The 12946-nt window shown below is 45.9% G+C and overlaps 1 protein-coding gene across 2 annotated transcripts in view; it reads left to right on the forward strand.

Moving 5' to 3' along the window:
* The window catches only part of COL22A1 (collagen type XXII alpha 1 chain), a 263198-nt gene that overhangs the window by 65917 nt on the left and 184335 nt on the right, over nt 1-12946 (forward strand). For both annotated transcript variants that reach the window (XM_004431045.3, XM_087447112.1), the window contains exons 9-11: nt 602-646; nt 3171-3233; nt 7399-7437. In XM_004431045.3, coding sequence (XP_004431102.2) covers nt 602-646; nt 3171-3233; nt 7399-7437 — 147 coding nt within the window. The remainder of the gene's footprint in view (nt 1-601; nt 647-3170; nt 3234-7398; nt 7438-12946) is intronic.

The following is a 12946-nucleotide window of genomic DNA, read 5'->3' on the forward strand; positions in this document are numbered from 1 at the left end:
ACATATGCCATTGTATGAATCATGTTGCATTTGTTTTTACTATGGTTCTTTACACGCATCCACAATTTAACAGATCACATTTTTAAATCCAGTAATAAGATCTTTTACACAAATAGCACATATTTTTAAAAGTGAACAATGTTTACACTTAGAAATAGCCTATGGATAGTTTTTCGTATTGTATTGTATTTGTATTGTATCATACAGTTGTACAATTTGTAATTGTATTTGTACCTTGTTTTGTACTTTAGTGAATAATGATTATATGAACCATTAGCAGGTGACTTGATTTTTTTTTTAATGGAAATGATGGCATATTTAGGTGAAAATAGCCATAGGGTGCCATCTTGTTGGTTTCTATCTTTATTCCACCTATGGCTGCATTTGGAGACGACATCAAAGTTCCCATGTAGGTTTGCAGTTCAAGAGCGAGGGCTCTCAGCTCCAGCAAACCAGTTCCCTTGTCCAACTTGTTGGACAGCACGTGGCTGACCAAGAGACTGGCTTATGAGCATGTGGGGTGGATAACCAACTAGTGATGAGAGAAGGGGCAAAATCAAAATGGATCCTTAATTATTTCTTTCTGTCTTTTTTCCTTTAGGGTGAAAAGGGCTTCGATGGCCCCATGGGACTCCCCGGCCCAAAGGTGAGTACTGGAGCTGGCAGAGGTGCCCTTAGAGCTCAAGCAGTCCTTGGCTTTGCTCTCCACGCAAGAAAGAAAAGAAGCGGTGTGTTAGATTACCGTCCTGCAGGATTTCGCTTCTGAGCTTGTTGAGATAGAAGGACAGAGCAAGAGGCACAAAGTTCGGAACTCTGAGTCTCTTCACTGCTCAGAACCTCCATTTCTCAGTCTAACAATCTGAGCAAGAAAGATTTGGGTTACACAAGCCCGGGCTCGGATCCTGTTCACTCCAACAGGCTCAGCTCTCTGCGGTCAGCTAATTCTGCATCAATCCTTTCAGGCCTCTATATTCCACAAACTTTGGGGGTTGGACTTTGAAGAGTCTATTTGTTTAGACTGTGTGTTCTTTTTGTTTAAATTGCATGAAATTCTTTTTGCACAATTTTCCAAACTCACTAATTGCTCAAAGCCTGGTGTTTCCTCATGGGGTCTTCCCTCTTCGGTCATGGGTAGCCTCTTTTCTCACCATCATTCCCCAGGGATATAACATTTACAGAGCTGGACAGGGCTCTCTTCTAGCATCCTGGTTTTGGACAGAAAGCTGAGACTCAGGTAGATGTGAATTGCCCATGGCCACAAAGATGCTGGGTAGAAGAGGTCGGCGTCGTCCAGTGGCCACTACCTGGTCTGGTGTTTGAAAGAGGGGCCGAGTGTGGTGGTGGAAAAGCCTAGAGATGACTTCGCTCACTTCCTCTCACTCTCCTGCATTACTTATTTTTTCATTTATTCAGCACATTATTCTTGAGCACCTGCTAAGTGCCCTTTAGTCTTTCTCTTCTCCCTCCTTCCCTGCCTCTGTATGTACCTCCTTCATCTCCCCCTTGCTTTTCTCTCCCTTTTCCCTCTGGCCCCAATCTGCTAGGATGGAGAGCACGGGCACACACACATCATCACATACACACTCTATCACACATATACACACTATCACACACACACAACCCATCACACACACACACACACACAGCCTCCTCAGCTCCCCTCCCCCAGTGCTGAGAGCCGCAGTTTAGGGTGCCAGGTGGTCAGTGTGAGAAGGAGAGCAGGAGATTCTGCCTCAATGAGCACCCCTGGGCTGTAACCTCAGTTCCTCGGCTGTCAGATGGAAGAAAAGAGAAAAGATGTCTAACGGTTTGAACCTATAAGCAGAAAATGTTTGTCTGAAGCAGTGGTTGTTTGTGGAATTACTGTGCTGTGGTTGAACAGATCCAGGGCTGTGAGGGCAGTGGAGCCCGACCCCCGACACTGGGAGAGAAGAGGTGGGAGAGAAGGAATACTAAGGAGGGAGCAGATATGGCCACCTGGAGACAGGCCTGGCTCCCCCAGAGCTGATTTGCTATCCTGGCCCTTTAGCATCACCAGACAAATTGTCCTAACCCATGGTTAAGACACTGAGCAAGCAGCTGTGTTCCCAATGGCTCTATTTACCTAGATATAGCTCAGGTTGTGTTCGCCATCATGGACTGGTGTCTCCTGGGAGCCAACGCCCATTCTAGATGTGGGAACCTGACAGTGAATGACAGAGAGCCCTGTGCCCAGTGGGAAGAGAGAGGGGTGGACAGAGAAGAATGGAACGTCATGTGGGGAGAGCCAAGGCCGAGAGGAGAAGCCCTAAATCTACCTGGGGAGGGCTTCAGGATGCCTTTCTTTGGGAGGCCCTGCTGAGATGAGTCCAATAGGATGCATAGGAGCTGCCCAGGACAAAGAAGGCAGGGAAGGGCATTACAGGCCAAGGAACAGCATAAACAAAGTAGCTACATGTTCTTACAGTGTAGAGTATGAGATGAAATTTCATACTCAAAGAAAAGAAAATTCAAGGAGATTTACTGAGGGCCCCTGTGTCCTGCACCCAAGCCTATCTTGAGTTGCCTCATGGGCTGGGAGGAGATCTGGGCTCCAGTCCCACACCTGGCCCTTGGTGAATCTTTTCTTCCCTTGCAGACACTGTTTTCTCTTCCGCTTGCCCTCCCTCTCTTCATTGACTGTTGTGAGGGTCCAGGGCCCTTGTGGGCATAGACTTGTCTTTCAAATGGCATAATCAGGGAATCCTGAATGACCTGGCAATTTTCAAAGCACCATCATGCTCTCAATCTTGTATGTGCTCATGACAGCACGCCCATTTCACAGAGGAGGAGCCCAAGGCCCAAAGAGTAATGATGCTCTCATGTTGGGCATGAACCTGGGGCTTCTGACTGCCCTTCTGCAGCCCTGGCCATGGACCAGCGGCCAGGCCATTCCCAGAGACAAGCGTGCGATGCTTTCATCCACTCACTTTCTCAAGATGTCCTTAGTTCCTGGGATTAAGAGGTTGGGGAAATTATTCAGATGCTTCCTCCCTTGCTGTGGGTGGGAAGCATGGCCTCTTGGTGCAGTTAGCAATGATAAAATCAGCCACTTCTAGGGAATTGGGGCAAGGTTAACCGTGGGCATCCTGTGTGGGGGAGCCCTGTTGGAGGACTTGACCCAGTGCTCATCTCTGGTTTTAAACCCTCAGGGAGACATGGGAGCCACTGGTCTGGTTGGAGCTCCTGGACCCAAAGGAGAGAAAGGCGACATGGTGAGTAAAAAGCCACCTCTCTACATGACTGGTTTGGGGGACCCAGCGCTTTCCCCCAAGCATGCACATCAACTAGAATGGGCTGAATGCCTAGTGGGTACCAGGCCATCACTGCCCTTGGAATGAAGTCCAAGCTCCTCTCCATGGGCACAGGGGGCCTGCAGATGTGGCCCCCGCTGGCCACTGCAGCCCTGTCATTTGTCCTCCCCACCCCCACTCCCACCCCCAGAATTCTGTGCTCCCAAATCGGCAGTTATGATTCCACAAACTGGCCACTTCTCACGCTGACCACTGCACAAGCTCATTCCTCTAATAAGAATAATTTTTCCCTCCGTCCACCCCCTATTTTCCCCTCACCTCCCCTTTCTGCCTGTTTCATGTTGTCTCATCATTCAAACTCAACCATGTGTGGTTCTCCAGGCTATCTTCCCAACCCCCAGGTCTGGGTCACACACCACCTCTCTGCTCCCATATCTCTGGCACTACCCCAGTCCCAGCATCAGCAGACTCCCTGATGTCCTGGTCTGTGGTATGTCATCACAGTGTCCCAACGCCTGGCCTAGCATGAATGTATTCATGCATCCTTCAGCTGATGAGTGAATGCAGTTGAGGGTGGGTCAGTGAAGAATTACAGAGATGAAGAAGTCATGGTGCAGAGCAGGGTCTTAGGAGCCAAATGGCTGGGAAGCGAATCCTGGCTCTACCAAGATACTTAACCTTTCTGTCCTCAGTTTCTTCATCTGTAAAATGGGGATGATAAAATTAACTGTCCAGTAGCATTATGAGGAATAAATGAGTTAACATGTGTAAACGGTTTAGAACAATGTGGAAGCATAGCAAATGCTTTTGTTGCTGTTGTGATTACTTGGTATGGTGGAAGCACTGACCCCTCACCCTCTAACACGGCATTATGTAGCATCAATAGAACAAGTTTGGTGTCAGACAGATCTCACTTATTGTCCTTGACTGTAGTCTTTATTAGCTGTGTGATCTTGAGCAAGTCCCTTAACCTCTCTGAAAGGCTCATTTACTCCATTAGCAAAATGAAGAAAATAACAACTACTTGTCTATAAAATGCCTGGTCCGTTGTAGATCATCAATGAATGACAGTTGTCTTTATTTGCCATTATAATTAGTTCCTCTAGATTCTCAGTGCTCAGGGGGAAATTCCAAACTATAAGACAAAGCCTTTCCCCTTGAAAAATTAACCTGGCAAATGCGATTCATTCACTACCCCACACTGTCATCATCCAACAGCTCATTGCCGTAGCTGTACCATCTGCTCTGTCTCGCAGGTGCTTCCCATAGGTTCTCTCATTACTCCTTATTACAACATTTTAAACATAGTCTTGTCACTTTTCTAATGGGAATGACAAAGAATTTTCAGACTTGAACGATTTGACCCTGATTTGGAGCCTGGATGTGGCAGAGGACGAATTTGATCCTGCATCCGTTTTAACCTGAGTCTTGTGCTCACTTGCTGTGCTACACCTTTCCCCTATGCTGTGTGTACTTACCTCCTATGTGTACGTAGGAAGCACCTGCTCTGTTCAAAATAACATGGAAGTAAGAAGAGCCGCTAACATTTAACAGCACTTACTGTGTGCCTGGCTCTGTGTTACATGTTTACAGATTTCAGGCTCATTTAACCCTGACATCAACTCGGTCAGGTGGGGCCTAGCATCTTACTTATACGCAAGAGAAAAAGCAGGCGACAGAAACCACCTGTGAGAGGGCATAGATGTTAGATTTATCAGACAAAGCTTACAAAATAGTCATTAAAACTATATTCAAAGAACTAAAGAAAACCATTCCTAAAGAAGTAAAGGAAGGCATTATGACATCTTATCAAACACAGAATGCAAATAAAGAGATAGAAATTGTTAAAAAGAACCAAACTGAAATTCTGGAGATTAAAATTATAATCACTGAGAAAATAAAAATATCACTAGAGGCTCGACAGTAGGTTTGAACTGGCTGAAGAAAGAGCCAGCATTCTTGATGATAGATCAATAGAGATTTTGTAATCTGAAGAACAGAGAGAAAAAATAATGAAGAAAAATGAACAGAGCCTCAGAAGAATGTGGGGGCCCGTAAAGTGCACTAATATGCACATAATGGGAAAACCAGAAAGAGAGGAGAGAAGGGAGCAGAAAAGGTGTTCAAAGAAATAATGGCTAAGACATTCCAAATTTGGTGAAAAGTAGTATTCCACGTGTTCAAGAGGCTCCATAAACTCCAATCAAGATAAACACAAAGAGATCCATTCTCAGAAACATCAGAGTAAAAACGCTGAAAGACAAGGACGGAATTTTGAAAGCAACAAGAGAAAAAAATGACTCATAACATACAAGGAAACTCCAACAAGATTATCAGCTGACTGATCATCAAATAATTGAGGCTACAATGCAGTGGGATGACAAGTTCAAAGTAATAAATATGATAACGTATTATCGAGTGTTTAACAAATATGTGCAATAATAATAGCAAAAAATGGGGGTAGAAGAGGGAATAGATCTGCACAGGAGTATGTTTCTAAACCTCACTGGAAGTTAAGTTAGTATAAATCTAGAGTAGATCCTGATAAGGTAAGATGTATACGGTAAACCCAAGAGCAACCTTTAAGAAAATAACTCAAAGATATATAGTGCAAATATCATAAAAGAGATTAAAATGTTGCACTAAAAAGTACTCATGTCATGCAAAAAAGAGCAGTAAAGGAGGAATGAAGGACCAACAAATGACAGGAGACACAGCAAACAGAAAGTAAAAAGGCATCTGTAAATTTAACTATATCAGTAATAATGTTACATGTGAATGTACTAAACAAACCAATTAAAAAGCAGAGATTTTCAGACTGGATGTCAAAAGAGGATCCAGTTATACCCTGTCTACAAGAGACACACTTTAGAATCAGAGATACAAATAAGTTGAAAGTACAAGGACGGAAAATATACATTCTGAAAATAGAAAACATAAAAAATTGGAGCGACTATACTAACATCAGACAAAATAGACTTTAAAAGCAACAATTAGTAGAAATAAAGAGGGACAATTTATAATGGTAAAAGTGTCAATCCTTCAAAATATCTATTATAATTATAAACATATGTGCACCTAACGAGAGAGCCCCCAAATACAAGAAACAATAGCTGACAGAATTGAAAGGAAAAATAGATAATTCAATAACAATTGTTAGAGACTTCAATACCTCACTTTCAATAATGATTAGAACAAGTAGGAATTTGGAGAAATTGGAAGCCTCACACATTGCTTGTGTAAAATGGTGCAGCTTCCTTGGAAAATAGTCTGGCAGTCTTTAAAATGTTAAACATAGAATTACGATATGACTCAGCAATTCCACTCCTAGGTATGTACCCCAAAGAAATGAAAACATATGTTCGTACAAAAACTTGTGCACAAATGTTCATAGCAGTGTTATTCATAATAACCAAAACGTAGAAACAATCCAAATGTCCATCATGAATGAATGGATATCATTTATCCATGATTTATTTATCCATCATTTATACATAAAATGTGTGTTATATCTATGGCATTTATTCTGCAAAATGAAGTGTTGATACATGCTACAACACAGATGAACCTTGAAAACACTTTGCTAAGAAAACGCTGGCTATGAAACCAGTCATAAAAGCCCACATATTGTATGATTGCATTTATGTAAAATGTCCAGAGTGGGCAAATCTATACAGACAGAAAATAGACTAGTGTTTGCCTATGGCAGGGGGTGGGGGGAAATGAAGAGTGACCACTAATGGGTATGGAGTTCTTTTCGAGGAGATGAAAACGTTCTGAAGTCGATTTTGGCAATTGTTGCACAAGTCTGTAAATATACTAAAAACTATTGAATCGTACACTTTAAATAGGTGAATTACACAGTACATGGATTATATCTCAATAAAGCTGATGTGAGAAAAAAGAATAGTACCATAATATTGAATTATTGACAAAATTAAATGAGATGATAGTCAAGAGAATCAACACTCATAAATAATAGTCATCATCTCTTTTAGAGGCTCCTTGGCAGAGCTGAGGAGAAAGCATCTGACCATCTCAAATCCCAGGATGCTGCTGCCATGTGAGATGTCATGACAGGGAGATGCTCTGTCATAAACCTTTACCTTCTGCTTTCTTTTTCTAGGGCAGAGGGACTTTTGCCCAAGGAGAAAAGGGTGAAAAGGTAAGCCTCTCCCTTTTATCACACCCCTCCAAGGCTGCGGGGTGGCTGGGGAACAGGATGGGTGGACCTGCATTTGGGAGGTGTGTGTGCTGCTGTTGTGCTGCCTGGTAAGAATCTGAGTGGAAGGGAAGAGGTCTCCTGGGCTGAGTGGCCGGCCTCAGTGTGTGTCCTCCCTGACTTGGGCGGTTGGAGCACACACAGTGGTCAGGACTTCCAGGCAGAGTGAAGAGCGTGTGCACATTGTGTAGGGGAAGTGGAGGAAAGTGTTGGCTTGGGAGGTGGGTGGTTCACAATAGATGGTGCTCGTAGGGAGAGGGGTACAGAGCTGCAGAAGTGGCTTGAGGACCCGCATGCAGGACATTAAATGTCAACCACGTGTTTAGGCCTGGTTTGCAGTGGTTGGAAGGCACTGAAGGGTCTGTGCATGGTCAGACAGGCTGAGAATGTTTGAAGAGCAGGTGCTGATAGATGTGAGAGAGGAGAGACCAGAGGAATTTGGGGAATAGTCGGGAGATTGTTGCAGAAGTTTAAAGGAGAGATGATGAAGGACAGAGCCTATAAGTGTTCTCCCCAAATATGAATGTTGCACCTGCTTTTACCTGTGTCATAACATGCACAAGGCAGACAGAGCCTGGGACATAGGGATTCCTTCTGATGAGGAAGGCTTTCTTAAGGTGTTAGCCTATAGGGAGAAATAAAAAGCAGAGGATCACTAAAAATGCCATTTTCCTCTCATACCAGCTATTAAAAATATATCTCCCGGGGCCGGCCCGGTGGCGCAAGCGGTTAAGTGCGCACGTTCCGCTGCGGCGGCCCGGGGGTTCGCCGGTTCGGATCCCGGGTGTGCACCGACGCACCGCTTGTTAAGCCATGCTGTGGCGGCATCCCATATACAGTGGAGGAAGATGGGCATGGATGTTAGCCCAGGGCCAGTCTTCCTCAGCAAAAAAAGAGGAGGATTGGCATGGGATGTTAGCTCAGGGCTGGTCCTGCTCACAAAAAAAAAAAAAATAAAAAAATAGAAAAAAAAAATATATATATATATCTCCCATTTCCCAGGAGAGGCAGCCACAGACTGCCTCTTTATAGCCTACATTTATGTTGATTATTTCACCAGAGTCCAGGCACTTGTAGACTCAGGATGCAGGCCATTGGACCCCAGGGGGTTCTCATTGCTCAGAGGAGGCTCGCATGAACTCCTTGCATAGGGCTGATTATGTAAACCAGGTGCCACTATGTTAAATTACAGTGGAAACAGAGCATTCAGTGGCCGGCCCATTCTCTCCCTGCAAGTACCCTTTTATTCAGTCCTTTCACGTCTAGAGATTTACTCTAAGGAGATAAGTCAAGGATACGCACAAGTACATACCCACAGGTTTCATTCGGTGTAATTTATAAGCAAGACCAGAAACAATCATCATGCTGTATAGTGGGCAAAGGATAAAATAAGCCAGTGTACAGCTAAATAATACAATGGCATCCAGAAATACAAAATCACATTTAGAAAAATAGTTAGTGACTTAGAAAATGAAGATAATATTTTGTTAATTTTTAAAACACGTTGCAAAATATGTATACAATATGACCCCAGTTGTGTGTGTGTGTGTGTGTTTGCATATGTGTGTGTGAGAGAGAGAGAAAGAGACAGAGACAGAGAGAGACAGAGACAGAGATAGAGGGCAGAGAGAGATATTCTGAGGGCAAACCCCCATCATTAACTACTAGCTGTCTGTGGGTAACAAAGTTGTAAGAGTATTTATATTCTCCCTTGTATCTTGATGTCTTCATTTATTCCACAGGGAACTCCTCTTTGCTTTTACCCCTATTAAAAGCACAGGCACACACACACACACACAATAGCTACCCCACAAGAATACAAAGCAGCTAGAGAGGCAGCGTGACACACAGCGTAATGTGAGCTTTGCTGCAGGCAGCCCCGGTTCAGTGGACTCTGCCACTCATCATCTGTGCCGTCAGTTTTGAGTCTGGGTCTCCTGACACCTGAAAGGCGGGCTGACGGCGGCCACCTTCCATGGTTCCGTGTGGTTTAAAAGCACAGCGCCTGGAAATTAGGTGGTCAGATTCAGCAGCTGCTTCTATAGCTGCAGGCCTGCTCAGTTCCTGTGGGCACAGAGCCAGAGCACAGGGCATTAACAGGACACCCAGACGTTCCTCGGTCGTTGTCAGGACTGGCGCTGCCGGAGCCCTTGAAGTCAGGGCACTGGGTCTTGGTGATGCTGGACAACACCAACATGCAACTCCTGGACCAGCCTGTCCTCTGACTGACGTGTTGTCCATCTCATGTGTTGGTGTCGCCAGGCAGTAACGGACAGGCCACCTTTCTCCCATGAGCAACAGGCGCATCTCTGCCTCGTCCCTTCTGGTTGAGCTCAGGACAAGCAGCCTTATTCTCCTGCCTCCCCAGGAGGCACCTCCCTGCTGCCCCGAGGCCCTGCCTGCAGCACCACATTCAGGACTGGAAGCTGCCAGGTCACAGTTGCAGCCGGGGAGACTTCTCACATATTCAGTGCTGGCGGGAGAGACGGGCAGCTGAACAAACTCTGGCACTTCCGGCTCTGTCCTCCGGTGACGTTCTCCTGCAGTTGGGCATTTTTAGCAAAGTCTGAGTCTAGATTCTGCCGCATATTAGCTGTATGATTCGGGGTGAGTCACCTCCCTCTCTGGGCTTCTGCTTCCTCATCTGTAAAAATGAGGTGATGGGAGGCGATGATGCATAAAGGCCCTTGCAGGCAGCAGCTCTGAGATTCAGGGATCAGCCCACCCCAGCCTGAGCCCCTGGGGTTCTGTTCCATAACTTGGAGTCTCTGCTTCCCCTAGAAGGATGAGGGGGCCAGGGAGGGTCAAGCGATCAATAGAGTCCACAGCGGGGAAAAGGCCACTGTAACTAATGCACTGGGACAGGGCTTAACAAAGTGGCTTCTTTGCTTGAATATTCTCTCCGAAGCAATTGCAGAGTACCAGTGGGTTGGATGGACTGGAGCCTGATAGGTCTAGGAAGCTTATTACTCTGATTCTGCCTATTTTTTTTTTTTTTTGTATTTTTGGTGTTGTCGTTAACCACTGTGACAATATGCATTGGCCTCTACAAGGGCCAGGTGCCATGCAAGGTGTGTCCCGTACTTTATGTCTCATCATTAAAACAACACTCAGGGAAGGTGCTGCTATGCCCATTTCACAGATGAGGAGAACATAGCTTAGAGGTCAAGTGACCTGCCCAAGGTCACACAGTTAGTAAGATAGCTAGGAAACATGATCACAGGTTATTACTAAGATGAAGGGAAGCTGGAGGGCTGACTGAATTACCCCCTTCCCAGCAGCTGAGGAAAGTGAGGCTCAGAGAAGGTGAGTGACTGGCCCAAGGTCATTCAGCTGAAAACTGCTGGAGAACTTGTCCTCCTGACTCTCCCAGGCCGACACTGCCTCTCCTCAGCATCCTCCGTTGTGTGGTACCATGCTCCTGGGCTGCCTCTGCCCTTCATTTTAGAAGCTAGTCTCCTCTCTAGTTCCTGTTCCACCCCATGTTCACCACAAGGTTCTTGGGGTAAATCTCCCTCAATGTTTTAGTCTACATGAAATCAGGCCAAAGTAAAAGGGGGAAGCAGCATTTTAGGGGATGCCCAGGTGTTGGCGTTGCAGGAGAGAAAGGGAGGGATGGATCCTCCTTCAAAGGGTTTGGGAGACAGCTGGCATTAAGTAAATGTTTGTCAATGGGTGAATGGATGAGTGGAAGGCAGACCTCTGTCATCCAGGACCAAGGGCCAGCTTGACTCAGTGGAGGAATGGACTCTGCAGTCGAGCAGACCCAGCTTCAAATTCTGGCTCCACCTCATGTTAACTGTGTGCCTGTCCTTGGGCTACTCTGAGCCTCGGTCTCCTTTTCTGTGAAAGAGAGGAGAGGGGATCATAATGGTTCCTACATATGGGGTTGCTGGGAGGATTAAAGGAGAAACTATACAACAAGGGTGTGACACATCACCTGGAACAGCGACGCTCAATAACTGTGATGCTGCTGTTCTTGTTCTTCTGTCATAATTTTCAATGCTGTCTTGGTGGTGATGATGATGAGGGGTTTAGCCACTGCTCTGGGCTGGTTTGGAGCAATTCAGGGGGTCAGGGAGAGCAGGAAGGGAGTGATGACCTCCGTGCCCCTCCTGCCCTTGGTTCTTCCATGTTGAGAAAATTAATAGGCACAGTGAGGACATTGATGTAAGGTTTTCTTTGGCTGGGCCACGTCTCAGCCCATATTGCATGGAGATGTGGTCTGCAGAATCAACTGGACCATGAGCCCCACGGGTAGAAAAGATTTAGAAATAAAAACAAGGCCAAAATGTGCAGTGTCCAGTGAGCTTCCTTTTTCTGCATCCTGAGGGTCTTTCTGCTCTGGGGGACCAGAGCCTTCAGGGGAGGAACCCCACGGAGCTGCTGCGTGGTCCCTCCTTCCTGGACCCACGGCGCCCTCTGGTGTCTGGAAGCCAGAGCGTTGGCTCCAGTTTTCCTCTGCAGGCCTCCTACCTATGTGATTGATGGTGGGGACATCTCTGCCGTTCTGGGGTTGTCCTCTTTTCCTTAGAAATCTTCATCTGGGAAGAGGGAGGTTAGAGGAGCCTTGGTTTTGTGCTCAAACGTGGGTTCAGGTGATGGAAAGAAAGCAGGTTTGGGGAGCTGGGCAGACCTGGTTTGGATCCCAGCTCTGCAGTGGCTGTGTGATCTTTGCTAAGTGTCTCTCTGAGCCTCAGCTTCCTCATCTGTAAAGTGGGGCTGTTGGTGCCTACCCCTAGGGCTGCTGGGAGATTATAGGAGGTTGATAATGTCTGTGAAATTACTGGCTTAGTCCGTGGTACTTGGTAGGTGCACATAAAAATCTGTCCCGTGTCTTTATTCCTTTCCTTTGTCTGCTAGAGGCTACTCTAAAGTTTATAAACAAGTGACATATGTGTCTTTTCAATTGATAGCATTCCAGAACCCAGGATGTGGGAGAGAGTGGTGGGTTTGCAGAGTCTAAACCTGAGTGGGCCCCTCCAGGGGCTCGTTCACCAATACAGCGGAGGAGACAAGCGTGACAATTCCAGTCACGCGGTCGTCTTTTAAGAGTGTGGTTCTTCTTACTGGTCCTTAAGCCAGTCAGGCTGTACCATCTCTACCCTTCATGCTGTTACACACACAGAGGGTGACAACACTGTCAGGAGACCCTGGCGGGGCCACAGGGTGCTTGGGAGGGAGGAACGGACAACGGTCACATCAGCAAAGTATTTGAGGCTTTCCTAGGCTACTCGATGTGCTGCTCGGGGGGTGCTTAGAAAATGAAACCAATTTCTAGACAATCATCACAACCACAATTCATATGAAGGGAAAACCAAATACAGAAATGAAATGACCCCGAGCTGACATTGTTCTTTATAAGTACTCTTAACGACTACAACTTCACAAAAAATGGGATCCATCTAATGGAAAATTGCATTACCTCAACCAGGTAGATGTAAGTGAGGAT

This window comes from Ceratotherium simum, chromosome 23, assembly GCF_057802395.1.
Source record: "Ceratotherium simum simum isolate JZ-2026a chromosome 23, ASM5780239v1, whole genome shotgun sequence".
NCBI lineage: Eukaryota > Metazoa > Chordata > Mammalia > Perissodactyla > Rhinocerotidae > Ceratotherium > Ceratotherium simum.